Below are 14,884 nucleotides of genomic sequence, written 5' to 3'. Positions count from 1 at the left end.
GCTGGAGAGGAAGCGATGCTAGGCCCCTTTTGGATGTTGCAGCACCCAGCAAGAGAGAGGGCTTTCAAAATATTGAGTCTACCCTCCTGGCAGGCTAGAAGCACCATTGCTCTCTTCCTTCCCTCTCCCCACCACCTGTCAGTCAAAGTTAGCGAGTTGAGAAAAGAGGAGGAGTTTGGATTTGATATCCCGCTTTATCACTACCCGAAGGAGTCTCAAAGCGGCTAACATTCTCCTTTCCCTTCCTTCCCCACAACAAACACTCTGTGAGGTGAGTGGGGCTGAGAGACTTCAAAGAAGTGTGACTGGCCCAAGGTCACCCAGCAGCTGCATGTGGAGGAGCGGAGACACCAACCCGGTTCACCAGATTACGAGTCTACCGCTCTTAACCACTACACCACAATGGACTCCCTTAAAAGGCTGCTGTGGCAATGAGCTTGAGCAACAGTCACTTCCTCTAGTTCGCAAGCATTTTGGGAAGAGCCAGAGGCAGGGGGGCTGGACATGCCAACTCTGGAGAAGGGTGCCGTCGCTCACAGCCTGGCACTCTTGCTAGAAGCACAGGGCCAGGCAGATGAGAGAGCAAGTGCGTTTGCAGAAGCCCACAGAGGGTGCTGGTGCTGTGTCCAGAATGGGAGTTCTGAAGGCTGCCCTGCTGCCCATGAGGTTCCTCTCCCAAATAGGAGGATGAGCATCCAGGCAACTTGGCTCCTGCTTCCTTTTCCTGCCAGGAGGAGCAACTCCCCAGCAGGGGTGCAAGTCCTCCATTTCCCACCCTTGCCCAAACTCAACCTGCCAGCTCCTCATTCAGATAAGATGGTCCTTCTCCTCCCCCTTGATGTTCATTAGATTATCATTTAAATCACTAATTACAGCAACTGTTTTCTGTTCAATTACATTTCATAGGCAAGGCACAATAGATCACTGTACATCTAACTATTTATAGTTTAAAAGCTAATTGTGAGGTCTTATACATTTCCCTGATGAGCTCTGAGGCTGTAGCCCTGTGCACACTTTTGCGTGAGTAAAGGCCATGCTAGGACTGAGCAATATCTGGCTTTCAACATTGTGATCTACCACCAGCTAAATATCACAATATACCGACCGATACATCTCAATGTCTGAAGTATATGGCGCTATCTAGAGGCATTGGTTAGCTTCATGGTTTTCCCCCACAGTGTGATTTTGGCATAGCCTGCACACACATCATGATTTGTGATATATTGCCTAGTCAAAAATTATAAAGCACATATCATGATATGGACATCAAGCCTGTTTCGGCCAATATATTGCCCAGCCCTACGCCGTAGCTGTTGAAATGTTCTCTCTTAACACAACTATTAAAAGGTTCGGGAGTCCTCAGTGATGCCAATCAGGATAGGGTTTGGGGGGCAAAGATACCAGGGAACCACTCAGCAGGGTGTTCTGGAGAGGCCCCAAATGTAGCAGGGTTGGCTTACAACAAGGGTCGCCAACCTAAGGCCCACGGGGGTTGTTTAACAGGCCCACGAGCTGCCACTGAACCGCTTGCTTGGCAGACGCAGTGCAGTGAGGGGACTCATTTCTGTGGCGCAGGAAATTGCGAGCGGGTGCGCTCACACTCGTGATCCAACCCACAGGTGAGGTAAACCTTGCCGACCCCTGGCTTACAACATTTTGAGGCAATATGCAGGCCAATAAAGCTCCTTGCCAAGAGATCCTAGGTACGCCTCTGATCCCATAATTGTAGCAAAACAAAACTAATGTACAATGTGAATCTCTCTTTTCCTCACATGGGGAATCTAAATTATTGGCATCGTGAAATTGTGTGAAATGGCTGAAGATAAACATGATACTCTTCCCTGATTGTTATGTTCATGTTGAATCTGTCTTCCTTTGTGTGGTTTGCTTTGTTGTCAGTGTTGTGTAGATTAACATCAGACATGGTTAGTGGAAATCAAACTCGGCTTGCCATTAGTTGAAATGTATGTAAGCCTTTGCTCCGGATCATTGTTTCTGTTCTTAAAAAAAAGGACGAGAGCAATCATACACCTGTAAGTATCAAGCAAACATGATTAAATTCTAGAAACTATGGTGCTAGTCTTGTAGATTAAAATGTCAGGGCTCTGATTCTGCACAGGAAAATTTCCTACTACCGTGAGCTGTGTGTGTTCACAACCCTTGAGAAGGGAAAACTCAGACATAGTCCATTGCTGAACAACACACAGATCTTGAACTTTAAGGGTAAGTGTAGTTTCTGCAAGAACCTGGTGACTGAGGAGGAGACAGGAGCAAGTGTGAGAGTTGTGGGATGGCTCTTCTCTTTGTTCTTCCTTTCAGAAACTAGCTTGGGGCTCAGCCTATTTTCCTCCTCCTTGCTTGCTCTGTTGCGTCTTTGTGGAGCCCATGTAAATCCCTCATTGATCAAATACTATGTCAGAAGTGCATGTGCAGTTTCTAAATCAAATGCCTAAAGTAAGTTGACACGTTACTGCTTATTTCAATCCACAGAAGAGGCATCAAAAGGCAGTTGGAAATTATAGGGCTTGGTGACTCTTAGACAGGCTAGAAGGCAATAAAAGTGCATTTGGCTTCTGTAGTTTCCTCTATAGCAGATGGAGGGAACCTTTGGCCCACCAGTTATTGCTGAACTACAACTCCCATCATCCCTGCACATTGGCCATGCTTGCTAGGGACAATGGGAGTTGCAGTGCAGCTGGAGGGCCATATGTTCTCCACTCCTGCATTACACGCTAACCAAAGGCTTGGGGTACGTAGAGAAAAAATGGCCCTGCTGCCTCACCCAAGATATGTTGGCATGAACAGCATCCAATTGAGTCAGAATCTGTAAATCTTTGTTTACATATTTCTCGTGGGAACTAATATGTATGGGTTTGCAATCATCTGGGATTTGTGTATTAGACAATGCCGATTGACAAAACTAATAAAATGGTTTCTGCACAGAGTAATCTCTTGAGTGGCTAAATACTTCTGTACACTTTCCTCCTGGTTTTTCTTCCAGTGAAGAATAAATCCTAAGGATAAAAATTACTACAGAATTAGACACTGTCTCTTGGTTACCAATGCAAGCTTAGTTTTAACTCTGGCCCTCAGTGTTTTCTACCAAATCTAGTAAGTTTTTATATACAGGGGGAATCTGAAATAGATCTCAGCATCCATTGTAAAATATTAGTAAGTAAAACATGTGTCTGATGGCAATTTAATATATGCAGATCTAAATGAAAGCACTTTTCAACCATTGACTTGACTTAACAGGCTCCAAGAGAAGGAAAAATGATGAAGTTACATTTTGCATGGCATTTTAAAATGAAATCACATGGTATTTTTCATACTATTGAGAACACTTCTTTGTTTTTAAATATCCAATTCACGGAAACACTTTGCTGCTATTTTGCTAGGTGCATACGGACTCCCATTTTGCATTTCTTTCTCCCTGCTAGAGACAAAATGGGCAGAGTTCAGTAGTCAAGGAGGCCAATACGGATGCTTGCTCCCTTATTTCAAAATCAAGAATCATTAAGCCCCCACAACCTGCTCATCTTTATTCCCTAATGCAGACTGATGCCCCCGTTTTCTGGTTGCTGCTGTCTCATAAGCGTACTAGGAACTTGTGTGTTAAAGCTAGCCAAAAGAACAGGTGTTACGTTGCTCTTTCCCGCCTCTTAAACATCATTTAAGTACCGTATTTTTTGCTCTATAAGACTCACTTTTTCCCTCCTAAAAAGGGGAAATGTGTGTGCATCTTATGAAGCAAATGCAGGCTGTGCAGCTATCCCACAAGCCAGAACAGCAAGAGGGATTGCTGCCTTCACTGCGTAGCGATCCCTCTTGCTGTTCTGACTTCTCAGATTCAGAATATTTTTTTCTTGTTTTCCTCCTCCAAAAACTAGGTGCGTATTGTGGTTTGGTGCGTCTTATAGAGCTTTAGGTAGAACTTTAGTTTGTTGCTAAAATCAGAGGTGCTAGCAGCCTACTCTCAGGAGCCAAGCTGAATATCACAGAGTGCGCACACATGTAAAAAAGAACACCTGCTACTCTTCTTACAGATTTTTGCTATATGGTACCTAGCGCGGCCCCTATGAGTAAGATACTGGCATCTCTTTTCTCCCCCCTTTTAATGCAAAGCAACCAGGGGACACTGCCAGTTTAAAAGCAGGAACGGCAGAGGAGGTATCAAACCCCATTTTTCCTTATACAAAATGTTTCCCCTGCCGCATTTCCTCCAGCTTCTTGTTGTTGCTCTTCATCTGGAGCAAAATTGTTCAGAAACTATTAGAGCCATATAACCATCTAGTTTGGTCCTTCAGATTTGCTGGGGATGTTAACATCATAAATATGCTATGCCAGGACAGCCAGGAGGCACAGTTGTGTAGTGATGTAGCCTAGATGCTCATTAGTCAATATACATTCTATTGTTCTTTGCCTCATTTCAGCTGTCAGGTTTTCCTCCACTTCCTAATCAAAGGGATGGGTGGGACAGAGCATCTAGGAGGGATGTTGGTGACATGTGAAAGGCAGCAACATGGCAAAATTCAGGAGAAGGTATTCCATGCTTGCTAATCAGCTGGAGCTTGTGCATTTTCCAGTGAACACCTGTACCATCCTCTGCTGTGCTAAGGAAGGTTAGTGCCGATCACCTATGCACTGAAATATACATGTATGCACACATGCTGCGTTCCACTGGCAATCCACACCACTGCATTAACTGGAAAGCCAATTTTGTGTAACTACAGAGAGGCGAAGAAGGGGATTTATATAATATATATATATATACATATATATAAAAGATACAATGCACAGAATTCCTAAGAGGGGGTGGGTGGGAACTTGCATACATTTAAATATAGCAAACCTAGTTTGAAAGCATGATTTACGTGGGTCGAATAAATTATATCCAGCAGATAGTAAAGGCAGAAACATCAACCACTGTCGTCTATGCAAACTCGTTTGCATTTTGAACATTGTGAACACTCATGCTAAAATAAAGTATGACCCACACAGGTGGGCTACTATTTCATGTTTTATATTTATATATATATCTACTGAGTATTCCACAAAATTAAAAACAAATCTCAGCCCAGGTTTAAAGCAATTGAAACGGAATTATACAACAATAGTTTCCAACTGCATCCTAGTCCAGTCAGTCCCACTGTTTACCACGTATGATCTTGGATGTAGTGCCAGTTTTGCCTTCATGTACTGTGCGGTCATCAAAACAGGGTCCTACGTTGCACAAAGCTCCGTTGATCCTTCCAGCGATGCTCCTGCTACCGAGATCTCTCATCTGACTTGTGTCCTTAATGGAGGGTTGTTGGTGCTATCTGAAAAAATAGATAGGAAGCTAGCTAGAAAACCAAAATGACAAAAAGCTACAGCCGAACAACCAAGTCCGTAGATTTCAGGCATGTTTCTGACATGCAAGGAGAAGCCACTTTAGCTTTCAGTGCCTTCAAATCCAACCAGGCAGGCGTCTGAGTCTTGCGGCTTGTTCTGGTAACAGAATCATGAGTTTCATAGGGACTCATTTAACAGTCAAGTTCCGAATGCTAAAGGAGATTCTCTAGTGAGGATTCAAGCCAGGTGACCCAAGCCAATGGCTTCCTAGCACATAGAAACAAGTCCTTTAACGCTAGCTGCAAAACTCTCGCAGATTATTTTTATCTACATGATCTGACCAAGCAGACTTCTGTCTAGTGAGCATCTCCTCTATTTCTGACCAGGCCACTGTTTCTTGAAAATTTCTAAGGAGTCATAATCACACAACCGTTTCTAGTCTTTAAGAGGAGTAGAATAATTTAACTATCCTGAACTGATCAGACTGTAACAGAACTTTCTCACTTACCTCTAGCTTCCTGGCTAGGATAAATTTTCTGGCATGGCTTAAACTCATCAGGAGGAGGGAATTCTTCCACGGAATGGAAAGTAAATTTAGATTCAAAGTCATCTGGAGAATTAAATGGAAAACACCCCTTTGAGTTACAACAATTCAACCAATTCAAGGAACTGTAGAAAAATGATAAAGGAATGGTCTAAGACAGTTCTTGGAATAAAGTTGTTTGAGGCAACAAAGTTTACTGCACCAGTTCAAAAATCTCTGAACTACACTCAAAGTAGTTCCCATCATTGCCAACTGAACTGAGTGTGAATTAGGTTCATTTTGGGATAGAACTTTGAATGATTTCTAGTTAATCTTCAACTCCATTACCTTACACACACACACACACACACACACACACACACACACACGTCTTCAAACTCATTGGGCCATAAGCTTAAAGATCACAATCGTTGAGAAAGATAAAACCATTCACATCCCTCTATGTGCACGTTTTGATGTTTCCTTAGTCTTCTCAAGTGTATTTTATACTTCAAGCAAAGTGCTTATAATATTCCGAATGCTGAAAAAAATATTAGCTGGGATTCCTGCATTGCAGAGGGTTGGACCAAATGACCCTAGGGGTTCCTTCCAGCCATACAATTCTATGATGATTTGGATGAACTTGAATTCACGTGTGAACTGTATGTGAAAGGAACTAGTTTGTTTTGTAAAACAACCCCAGGAAATTGAATTAGTTCCTTTGGGAGCATGTTGAACCTGAAAATGGTTTGCATGTTTTGTTTGCATGCTTTTGGGGTGGAGGGTGTTCCATGTTACTTGTGGTGTTTGAAATTATTTTTTAATAAAACAAGAGCCAGAATGTTCATGCTCAGCCATTAAGTGATTTGGCAAACTTATCGCATGGCAGAATTTTTACAATATCAGTAAAGATACTTACAGTATAATAAAACTGTTTCACCTTACAAAGAGTTTGAGAGGGTGCATGTAAACAGCTTTCAGTTTTTAGATAGCTGCTAAACATTATTGATATTATTCTCCCTCTATTTCTAAAAAAGTTTCCACCCAGTTATTTCAGCAAATATCCATTTCTTACCTCAAAACAACAACATGAAGTTACATTTGTATCTAAAATCTACAGCAGAAGAAGCTCAATGCTACATACTTAAAATTTAATTTGCTTTTTTCTGTAATATCATTGTTTAGGTTCTTCCCTTGCCATTCCTTAGTAAATTAGTAAACACCTTATTTGAACAAGCCTTCATGGGTGAATACCCCTCGTTTTGGGGGAAGACAAGTTCCTGCATGCTTTAAGCTTGCCATTTTTATCTTTGGGCAGGGCAGAGACGTAAGTTTATCAACGTTACCCATTATGTGGACTGCCCCATTCTTAATTGCTGAGCAGAGGTCTGGGCTAGGCAGCCAGGGAGATACTTGAGCATATTGGCATTTGCTTGAGAGTTCAGTTGTCGGAGACCTTGCAGGAGGCGCTGGGGGTGGCATCAGCTTTCCTAAGAGAAAATACACATCAGAAAAAGGCTCAGAGAAGATAAGCAAACATTGCATCAGACATACTTGTTTTTTACTACACTTACATCTCCTCCTCCTTCCAAGGAGCTCAGGCTAGCGTAAATAACCTGTACACCATCCTTGTGAAGTAGGCTACAGGCAAAGAGCAGGTCTAAATATTCAGAAAACCCCGATGTTGCAGCCCTATTGGCATGAGACCACTTTAAACATACAGGCTAGTTAGCATGCAACCTACGTAAAACAATAATAGTAACCCCTTTTTGCAATATTGTGGCAAAGACTACAGCTCAATCCAACACCAGCCAGTGTAGGCAATGTTAGCGGATGCTGGAAGCTGCAGGCCACGGCCCTGGCCTACCCCTGGATTTTGGACTATGGTACGTTGAAATGGACCAGCGGTGATGCAGCTAAAGAGTGCCATTCCTACCTCCACCTCTGCCTTGTCTCCTCTTGTGTGTCACAGCCACTTGCTGCGTGCTTGGAGGGGCTGGGGGAAGAGGCAGCGACTGAATGCTGGGCTTCTGCATCTGGGCCTGCACAAACGGCGACTTGGGGGGCAGCGGAGGCGGGGCTTCGCCACTGCCGCTCGAGGCACTGTGAGAAGTTGGCGAAGGGGGCAGCGGCAAAGACGTCCTGTGTGAGGAAAAGGTGGACATAGAAGGCACTGGGAGTGGCGGCGGTGGCGGAGGGGGCACAGAAGGGGAACTGAGCCTTAGGTCAAGCTGGGAGGCCGAAGGACTGGGGCACTCGCTGGTTTTGCCTGGGAGTGAAGTAGGCGGCCCTAAAGGCAAGGGAGGGGGAGGAGGAGGCAGTGGCGGCGCCGGCATGTGTGAAGGGGATGCTGGGGTTTTGCGGGGAGAAGGAGCAGCGGCGCTTTGGGAGGGGAGGCTCTCGGGATTTTCAAGCAGAGGAGGGGGAAGAGAGGGAGGAGGGGGAAAGATAAGTGAAGGTTTGCTGGAGGAAGGCGATAGCGGCAGTGGCGGCGGCGGCGGAGGAGGAGGAGCAGGGATGTTGGGACGAGCCGGAATCGCTTGCTGGGCCTTGGATGCTTCCAATGGACTTGCTGGTTTGGGGCTGTCAGACGCAGTTTGAAGGTTGCTGCTGGCCTTCCCATTATTGTTCGGTGGGTCTGGACCCTTTGCAGGAGGAGATGTCTTTACAGTACTTGGCTGACCCGCCCGACCACCTGAGGAAACCAAATAAAAGTTTTAGGAAGTAGCAAATAAACCAAGGTTAAAAATGGCGCGGGCCACTCGCTTTGAGGGACGACCCCCCCCCAAAAAAGATGAGAATTTGTCCTCTTCACAAATCTCGTTTCCCTTTGCCACGAATCCCCATTGCCTGCCTGCCATTCCAATCCTACAGATTAGCTGTCGGACGCTGCAGTATCAACAGTGACTCGGCCGTTTCCCAGGAGGCAGAGCAGAGGTGGCTGAAGCCCCAACACATTCTGCTCTGACGCGAACGACAGAAATTCACAGCCTCCTACTCAACAGGACGAGCAATCATTCTTGTACATCTCAAGTTATGCTGCACCGAGACGAGGCAGAAGCCCTGAGGCATTCATGGTACGGACAGATCTGGGTGTTTTTTGCCCTTTCCACCCAGCTTATTAAGCCTGCCATGTCCGATGCACATTTCCCCAAGAAACTGGTTGCTTTAATTAGATTTCTCTCGTCGGAATGAGAGCATATGTATATAGAGATCAACCTGGCCATGGGTCTCAGTGGCACTTGTCACGTCGCTTTTTAGACTGCTGCAGTGTGTTGCTGGTGGGGCTGCCTTCTGAAGACTGGGAACTGCAGTGAGCGCAAGAGGCAGCACTGGGGTTGTCAACTGGGCATATGGAACATCTCAACACCAGAAAATGCTACACTTAATTGCTAGTCAATGAACTAGCACAAGTCAAAGGACCGGTTTTCACTCAATGCCTTGGGACCAGGGGAACCTGCCCTGCCTCAGAGGCCGTGTTTGCTGCCTTCTCCCTCCTCTCCCTCTTTGAAATGTCCTTCCAAGAGACGTTCTCCTGGTGGCATCTTGGTGTTATTGTCAGCTCCAGCCCAAGGGCCTGAATATGAAAGGACAAGCTCAGAGGCAGAGCTTCTGCTATCCATACAACCCCGACATCTCCAGGGAAGGCTGGAGAGAGTCTCCTGCCTGAAACCCTGTCGGTGAAGACAAGAGAAAGCTAGACAGCCAATGGTTCAACTTTATATAAGTCAAGTATCTCAGGTTCCCCAATTGCCTTGCACTTGCCCAACTCCTTTCGTTCTGTGTTTAGTTTCTGCTTTTTATGCCAGATTGCCCCCCACAACATAACAAAATAGAATTGTAGAGTTGGAAGGGACCCTGAGAATCATCTAAGTTCAACCCCTGCAATGTAGGAATTTGCAGCTGTCCCGTACGGGGATCGAACCTGCAACCTTGGCGTTATCAGCACCATGCTCTAACCAACTGAGCTATCCAGTTTTTCCATATGGTTTTTTTGTCGCATTTGTTTTTATGGGCCAATCCAAAAACTGCTCTTGTGAGCCATGGCTGAAGAGTGGTTCATGGTGGCTTTTAAATATATAAAAATACTGTTTTGATGGTTTTCCTATCCTGGGCCAAAATAAGATTGTTGCTAGGGAAACTGGGTGTAAAGGTAGAGTCAGGCTCTAGTTGCTGGAAGAGGACAATGTAGTTAAATAGAAAAATGAATTTTTTACCTGTCAGATCCCTTTGGCCTACTGGTCTCAGAACAGGAAAACCCTCTGCAAAGAGGTTCCCCAATGCCTGAGGGATGTCACTTCTGGCGGTTCCTGAGCTTCCTCCATCTCTGCCGGCCCTCCTCCTCGAGTCTGTGACAAAAGAATAAAATAAAAATTAAATCTGGGTTATTCTATCAAGCTTTCCGACTTACTGGCCCTTTTTATTTTTACCCTCAGTGTCTTTTCCTGCAGCGTATAATGAATAAGAAAGAGACTTGATGCAACAGCCACATACACAATTCTCCACATCCTGAAACACAGCACCCTCTGGTGTGTGAATGAAGGCAGGGATCTTCTTGCTAATCTATCCATCTTGACAGTAAGATTCTGAGACCATACAGATCCAATATTTAATAAAGAGTGGAATATTTACAGAGAATAGCTCAAAGAACACTGTAATAATCCAAATTCTTTGGCAGGCCTGGATTGACTTCTGCATGAAAAAAGAGAACTTTACAAAATTAACATGACTGAACAATCTGTGAGAGGTAAAGTTAAGTGCATAGTCGTTATGTGAATTAGGAATCACAATTGGAGGATTGGAAGTCATGTTGGAATTCGTGACATGTGAATCCAATCTTTTTTTTGTAATGAGTGTTGATCTTGGATTGCATTTTGTTGATCATTGTGTATTGTATTGTATTGTTTTGTACTTGTTTTGTTTTTAAAACCAATAAAGCATTAAAGAATAAAATAAAAATAAAGGCAGGGATCAAAGAACTTTATCACATGGCAGGATAAAACAACGTAGATTTTTTTACATTTAAAATTGGTGCTAACTGCTACTAACCCAGGGCTCAACTACACAGCTGCAAATAAAATGTTTTAAGTGTGTTTTAGGTGCAATATGCAATGTGACAGTAGATGGCGATGGTGAGCCATATGGAAAATTCAATAGATTTTTAAAAAACCTTTTTACAGAGAAAATGGTAACTATTCACAGTTCCACTTTCCTTGTGACATGGGCCAATGAACAACTGACAAGTTTTCATAAATGCTGTTAAAGGAAAGACCAGGGACTGGGTAGGAATCTAATAAGGAAAAAGTAAAGGATGCGTTTAGAACACCCGTCTCCAGCAACATAATTAACTTTTCAAACTGGGGTTAGGGAGCCTTAAGAAAGAATCCACAACACGTTTCGACTCCTGGGCTGGTGAGAAGGAAAAAAAAGGCTGTCCACCCCCTTGCTATGTATACAAAGAAGTTGTACATTAATACAGACCAAAAGGCAGGAGGCTTATAATGGGAGGCTTGGTCCTTGCAGGGTGGGGTGTGGAACTGGACAGGCCAAACCTCAAGAAATGTGGCCAATATAAGCAGCTTTCAGCACATAAGTAGAAGAGGCTTATCTACGTGGTGCTTTTCTAGGGTTTGGTAACCAAGCAAAACAATAACAAAAAGCCCACAGGGACTTTCAGCCTGGAAAAAAACAGCTCTGTGACCATTGCTTTGGAGAAGTTCTGGAAGCCGAAGACTCACTTTCAATCTGCGGAGCACTTCTGTCATTGGTCTGCGATACTTTCCTCAACCGAGTCCCTCTCTGGATCTCGTGTAGCAAAGCACTGCGGCTTTTCGAGTCCTCCCTCCTCTGCTTGGGCAGCTCAGAGTTTGCCTGTCAAGGAGAGCAGACAGTGAGGCTCGCTGAAGAACAAAGAAGCACAAGGAGAAGAGGAGAGGCAGGGCAGGTTGGTCCATTCAGGCAAATGGGGCCCAGAGGTGACTGATGCCCATTGATAGGATTGATGGGAGGGAGGAACAACACAACAGTAGGCGGAGCCAGAACCTATGACAGGCGGATCCGCTCTGCTCTGCCCCCTGACTTCTTGTAAGAAAAGAGGCAGTTTGATGAAGGCTGGCTGGGAGCAAGCTGAAATTGGTGGGGCAGTGCTCCCCCTTCACCCTAATGGACCAGCCTCAACTGGTCCTTAACCAGCCCCCACCTGTTATTGGCTCTGTCTGTCATTGGTTCTGGCTCCGCCTCCTGCTGGTTTCCCTGCCTTCTGCCCCTCTAGTCCCAATAAGCATCAGTCGCCACACAGTCGAGGTGAGCAAAACCACCTGGTCGTCGATCGCCACCTACTATGTTTATGCTAGCTATTCAGTACACAACACGGTGCCCTCTAGATGTTATTAGCCTCCTTCCTCCAACAGCTCTAGCCAAGCATGGCCACTGATCAGGGCCAATCCGAGTCCAGCAATCTTCGGAGAGCACCGTGTTGGCTACCTCTGTGATACACAATGAACGTGTCTTTCAATGCCTGCTTTAGGAAACGACTCTTTGCAATATATTTGCCTCGCAGGGGTTTGGACTAGATGACTTTCAGGATCCCTTCCAATGCTACAATTCTATGAATTATTTTTTGGCTCTGTTTCTTCAGACATTCCCCCCGCCCCCCGGACAATAATCATCATCCCACTGTGATACTGGTACAATCCCACCACTAGATCCTGTATTTACAGCTTACTGACACTCACTGAACATGTCAATCCATTTCTCACTGTTGCAAAGACCGCGGAAACCAGATCGGTGCAACCGGAAGCGGGTGAAACTGAAAACAATGGGTTTTACTTTCACTTCACCTGCTTACGACCAGGGCAAAAGACAGGTGTGGCTTAGGACTGCTGAAGTCTAGGGACTGCCAAACATATCTTATGCAAGTTGAATGCTGTTTTCTTGCTTTTTTCTACTCATCCTTCCTCTAACGGGCATGGGGAATTCTCTTGATGAAGTCACACAATATAGGACCACTTTCGATCAGCTTGTGCGGTTTATTCCATTGACCATAAGCGAGTTGGGACAAAGGCAAGTCTGGAGGAAGTGAGTCAACATACTAAACTCTGCAACTCTTGAGCTATATACACAATGCGTGTCGAGACCCCGCGGCCACCCCCTCATTGGGAAATAACTCACACAAGGACACGGATATTAGGATTATGTTATTGGGCAAATTTGGCCACAACTTTATTGAATTACAGAATGTGAGCAGTATTGGCTTAGGCATTGATTGGACTGAACTATATTTGACTCCTGCCCACTGCGCAGGAAGTCCGGTAAGGGTAAACCACCGGTAGGGGGAGCCCTGCCGATGCGAACCAACTCAAGCTCCCCCCTGGTGTTCCCGTCGGGGTCGTGTCAAGGCCCTAGTCCCTAGCCAGGCTTCGGACAGGATCAACACCCCCCGGATTCCTTTAACGGAATACCCTTAAGCTTGGAGGGGCAGGTGATGGCCACACCTCCCCTTCCCCACACAAGGTCAAACAATGCCTAACCGCAACCCTAACAAAGTTGTGACGATTGCTACGAGGAAGGCGAAAACCAAATGGCCAGTGCCAATTTGCCAAGTGGAAAAATTCCTACCCGGCCCCTCAACGGCGACCAGCCGAGGTCCATAGCAAGGCCAGTGCCTAAAACTTGCAGAATAGGGAGGGAGGGAGGGTGATTGAGGAAGCAAACCATAGAGGAAGTCCTCCAGCTCGCTCCTCGGTGTAAACAGTTCTGGCCACACGCCCCCGGCTAGTGGATTGGCTGGCCAGGCTCTGACATGGCCAGGATCCCCCCCCAGGCAACGGGGGACAAAGTCCCCCACCCCAGTGGGGAGTGGGTGGCCATGAGGTCCACCGCAACTCCTCCCCACTAGGAAGTGGAGCGGATTTAGCGGCTTAAAGTACAGCAAGTTGGTTTCCCCTCCTGCCGCTTTTCAAGTTGCATCTGTGTGCTGTTTTCCCCGCCGGAGAGGAGGCCGGGATCTCCCCCCCCCCATGCGCATTTCCTATTTGGTTTCCCTGCCCTGGCAAGCATCCTCCAGCTCCTATTCATGAAGCTGTCATCTGTGCACATGCTGTCATCGGCGCATGCGCAATGGCTGTCTCCAATGTACACACCTCAGCTTAACCGCAAAGTGAGTGCGGCTTAAGTTTTCCTGGCATTCTGAAGATGATCTGAGGGTGGGGGACAGACACCCAACAGCGACATTTCTTTAGAAACGACAGTTGCATCGTTGAGGGACACTATGTAAATAGATTCAAGAGCCAGTAGTATGAAAGCACAGGAGTCAGACTAAATGGAAATCTGTACACAACTTTAGTCATGTGACAGGGAGGTTTGCCTCTAACCACAGCTGTCATGAGTGATCTCATTCTGCAGAAAAGGCAGCTCCACTACCTGAAATAACCCCCAAGATCCATTTGACGGCTAAGCTTAATACACTTTTATTCTTCCCATAGCCAGTCTTTATTATAGCATTCCTGACATTGTCAAATAAGCTTATCTAGAAATGCCTGCTCCCTTCTCTGGCAGAGTTAGACCGACCTGGACATTCATTCACAGTCGATAAAAGGGGCAAACGTAAGGAACAACACATTATCTCCATGGCAATACTCCGCTAGGATACAAAAGTGAAACACTTTTCCAGAGTAAAAGGAGCTGACAAAGGACACAGACAGATCTGTAAACAGCATTTCCTTCAAAAAATAAAATTGTGCTGCTGTGCTTGTGTCTTTCCTGTGAGATTTCCAACAGGGTTTTTGTTGTTGTTGTTGTTGCCACTGTAGAAACAGTGCTGAATCTTTGGTTTGATCCAGCAGGTCCTTATCTGAATGTATGATATGTTATTGCTTTTTTATTCTGTTGGGAGCTGCCCAGAGTGGCTGAGGAAACCCAGCCAGATGGGCGGGAAATAAATATTATTATTATTATTATTATTATTATTATTATTATTATTATTATTATTTGAGGGTAGGACATCCAGACAAGACTAAGCTGCAGCAG

At 45.3% G+C, this 14,884-nt stretch overlaps 1 protein-coding gene across 3 annotated transcripts in view; it reads right to left on the bottom strand.

The window, feature by feature from the left end:
* Window positions 1-4,299: 4,299 nt before the first annotated feature.
* WIPF3 (WAS/WASL interacting protein family member 3) overlaps window positions 4,300-14,884 on the bottom strand; it is a 40,133-nt gene continuing 29,548 nt past the window's right edge. For all 3 annotated transcript variants that reach the window (XM_081882169.1, XM_081882170.1, XM_081882171.1), the window contains 6 exons: window positions 11,596-11,728; window positions 10,075-10,206; window positions 7,794-8,552; window positions 7,204-7,347; window positions 5,843-5,944; window positions 4,300-5,321 (listed from right to left, as the gene is read on the bottom strand). In XM_081882169.1, coding sequence (XP_081738295.1) covers window positions 5,281-5,321; window positions 5,843-5,944; window positions 7,204-7,347; window positions 7,794-8,552; window positions 10,075-10,206; window positions 11,596-11,728 — 1,311 coding nt within the window. In that variant the 3' untranslated portion in view covers window positions 4,300-5,280. The remainder of the gene's footprint in view (window positions 5,322-5,842; window positions 5,945-7,203; window positions 7,348-7,793; window positions 8,553-10,074; window positions 10,207-11,595; window positions 11,729-14,884) is intronic.

This window comes from Podarcis erhardii (assembly GCF_964252035.2).
Source record: "Podarcis erhardii genome assembly, chromosome: 12".
Taxonomy (NCBI): Eukaryota; Metazoa; Chordata; class Lepidosauria; order Squamata; family Lacertidae; genus Podarcis; species Podarcis erhardii.
The sequence above is the reverse complement of the archived record's forward strand: the minus strand, read 5'-3'. Positions and strand labels throughout refer to the sequence as shown.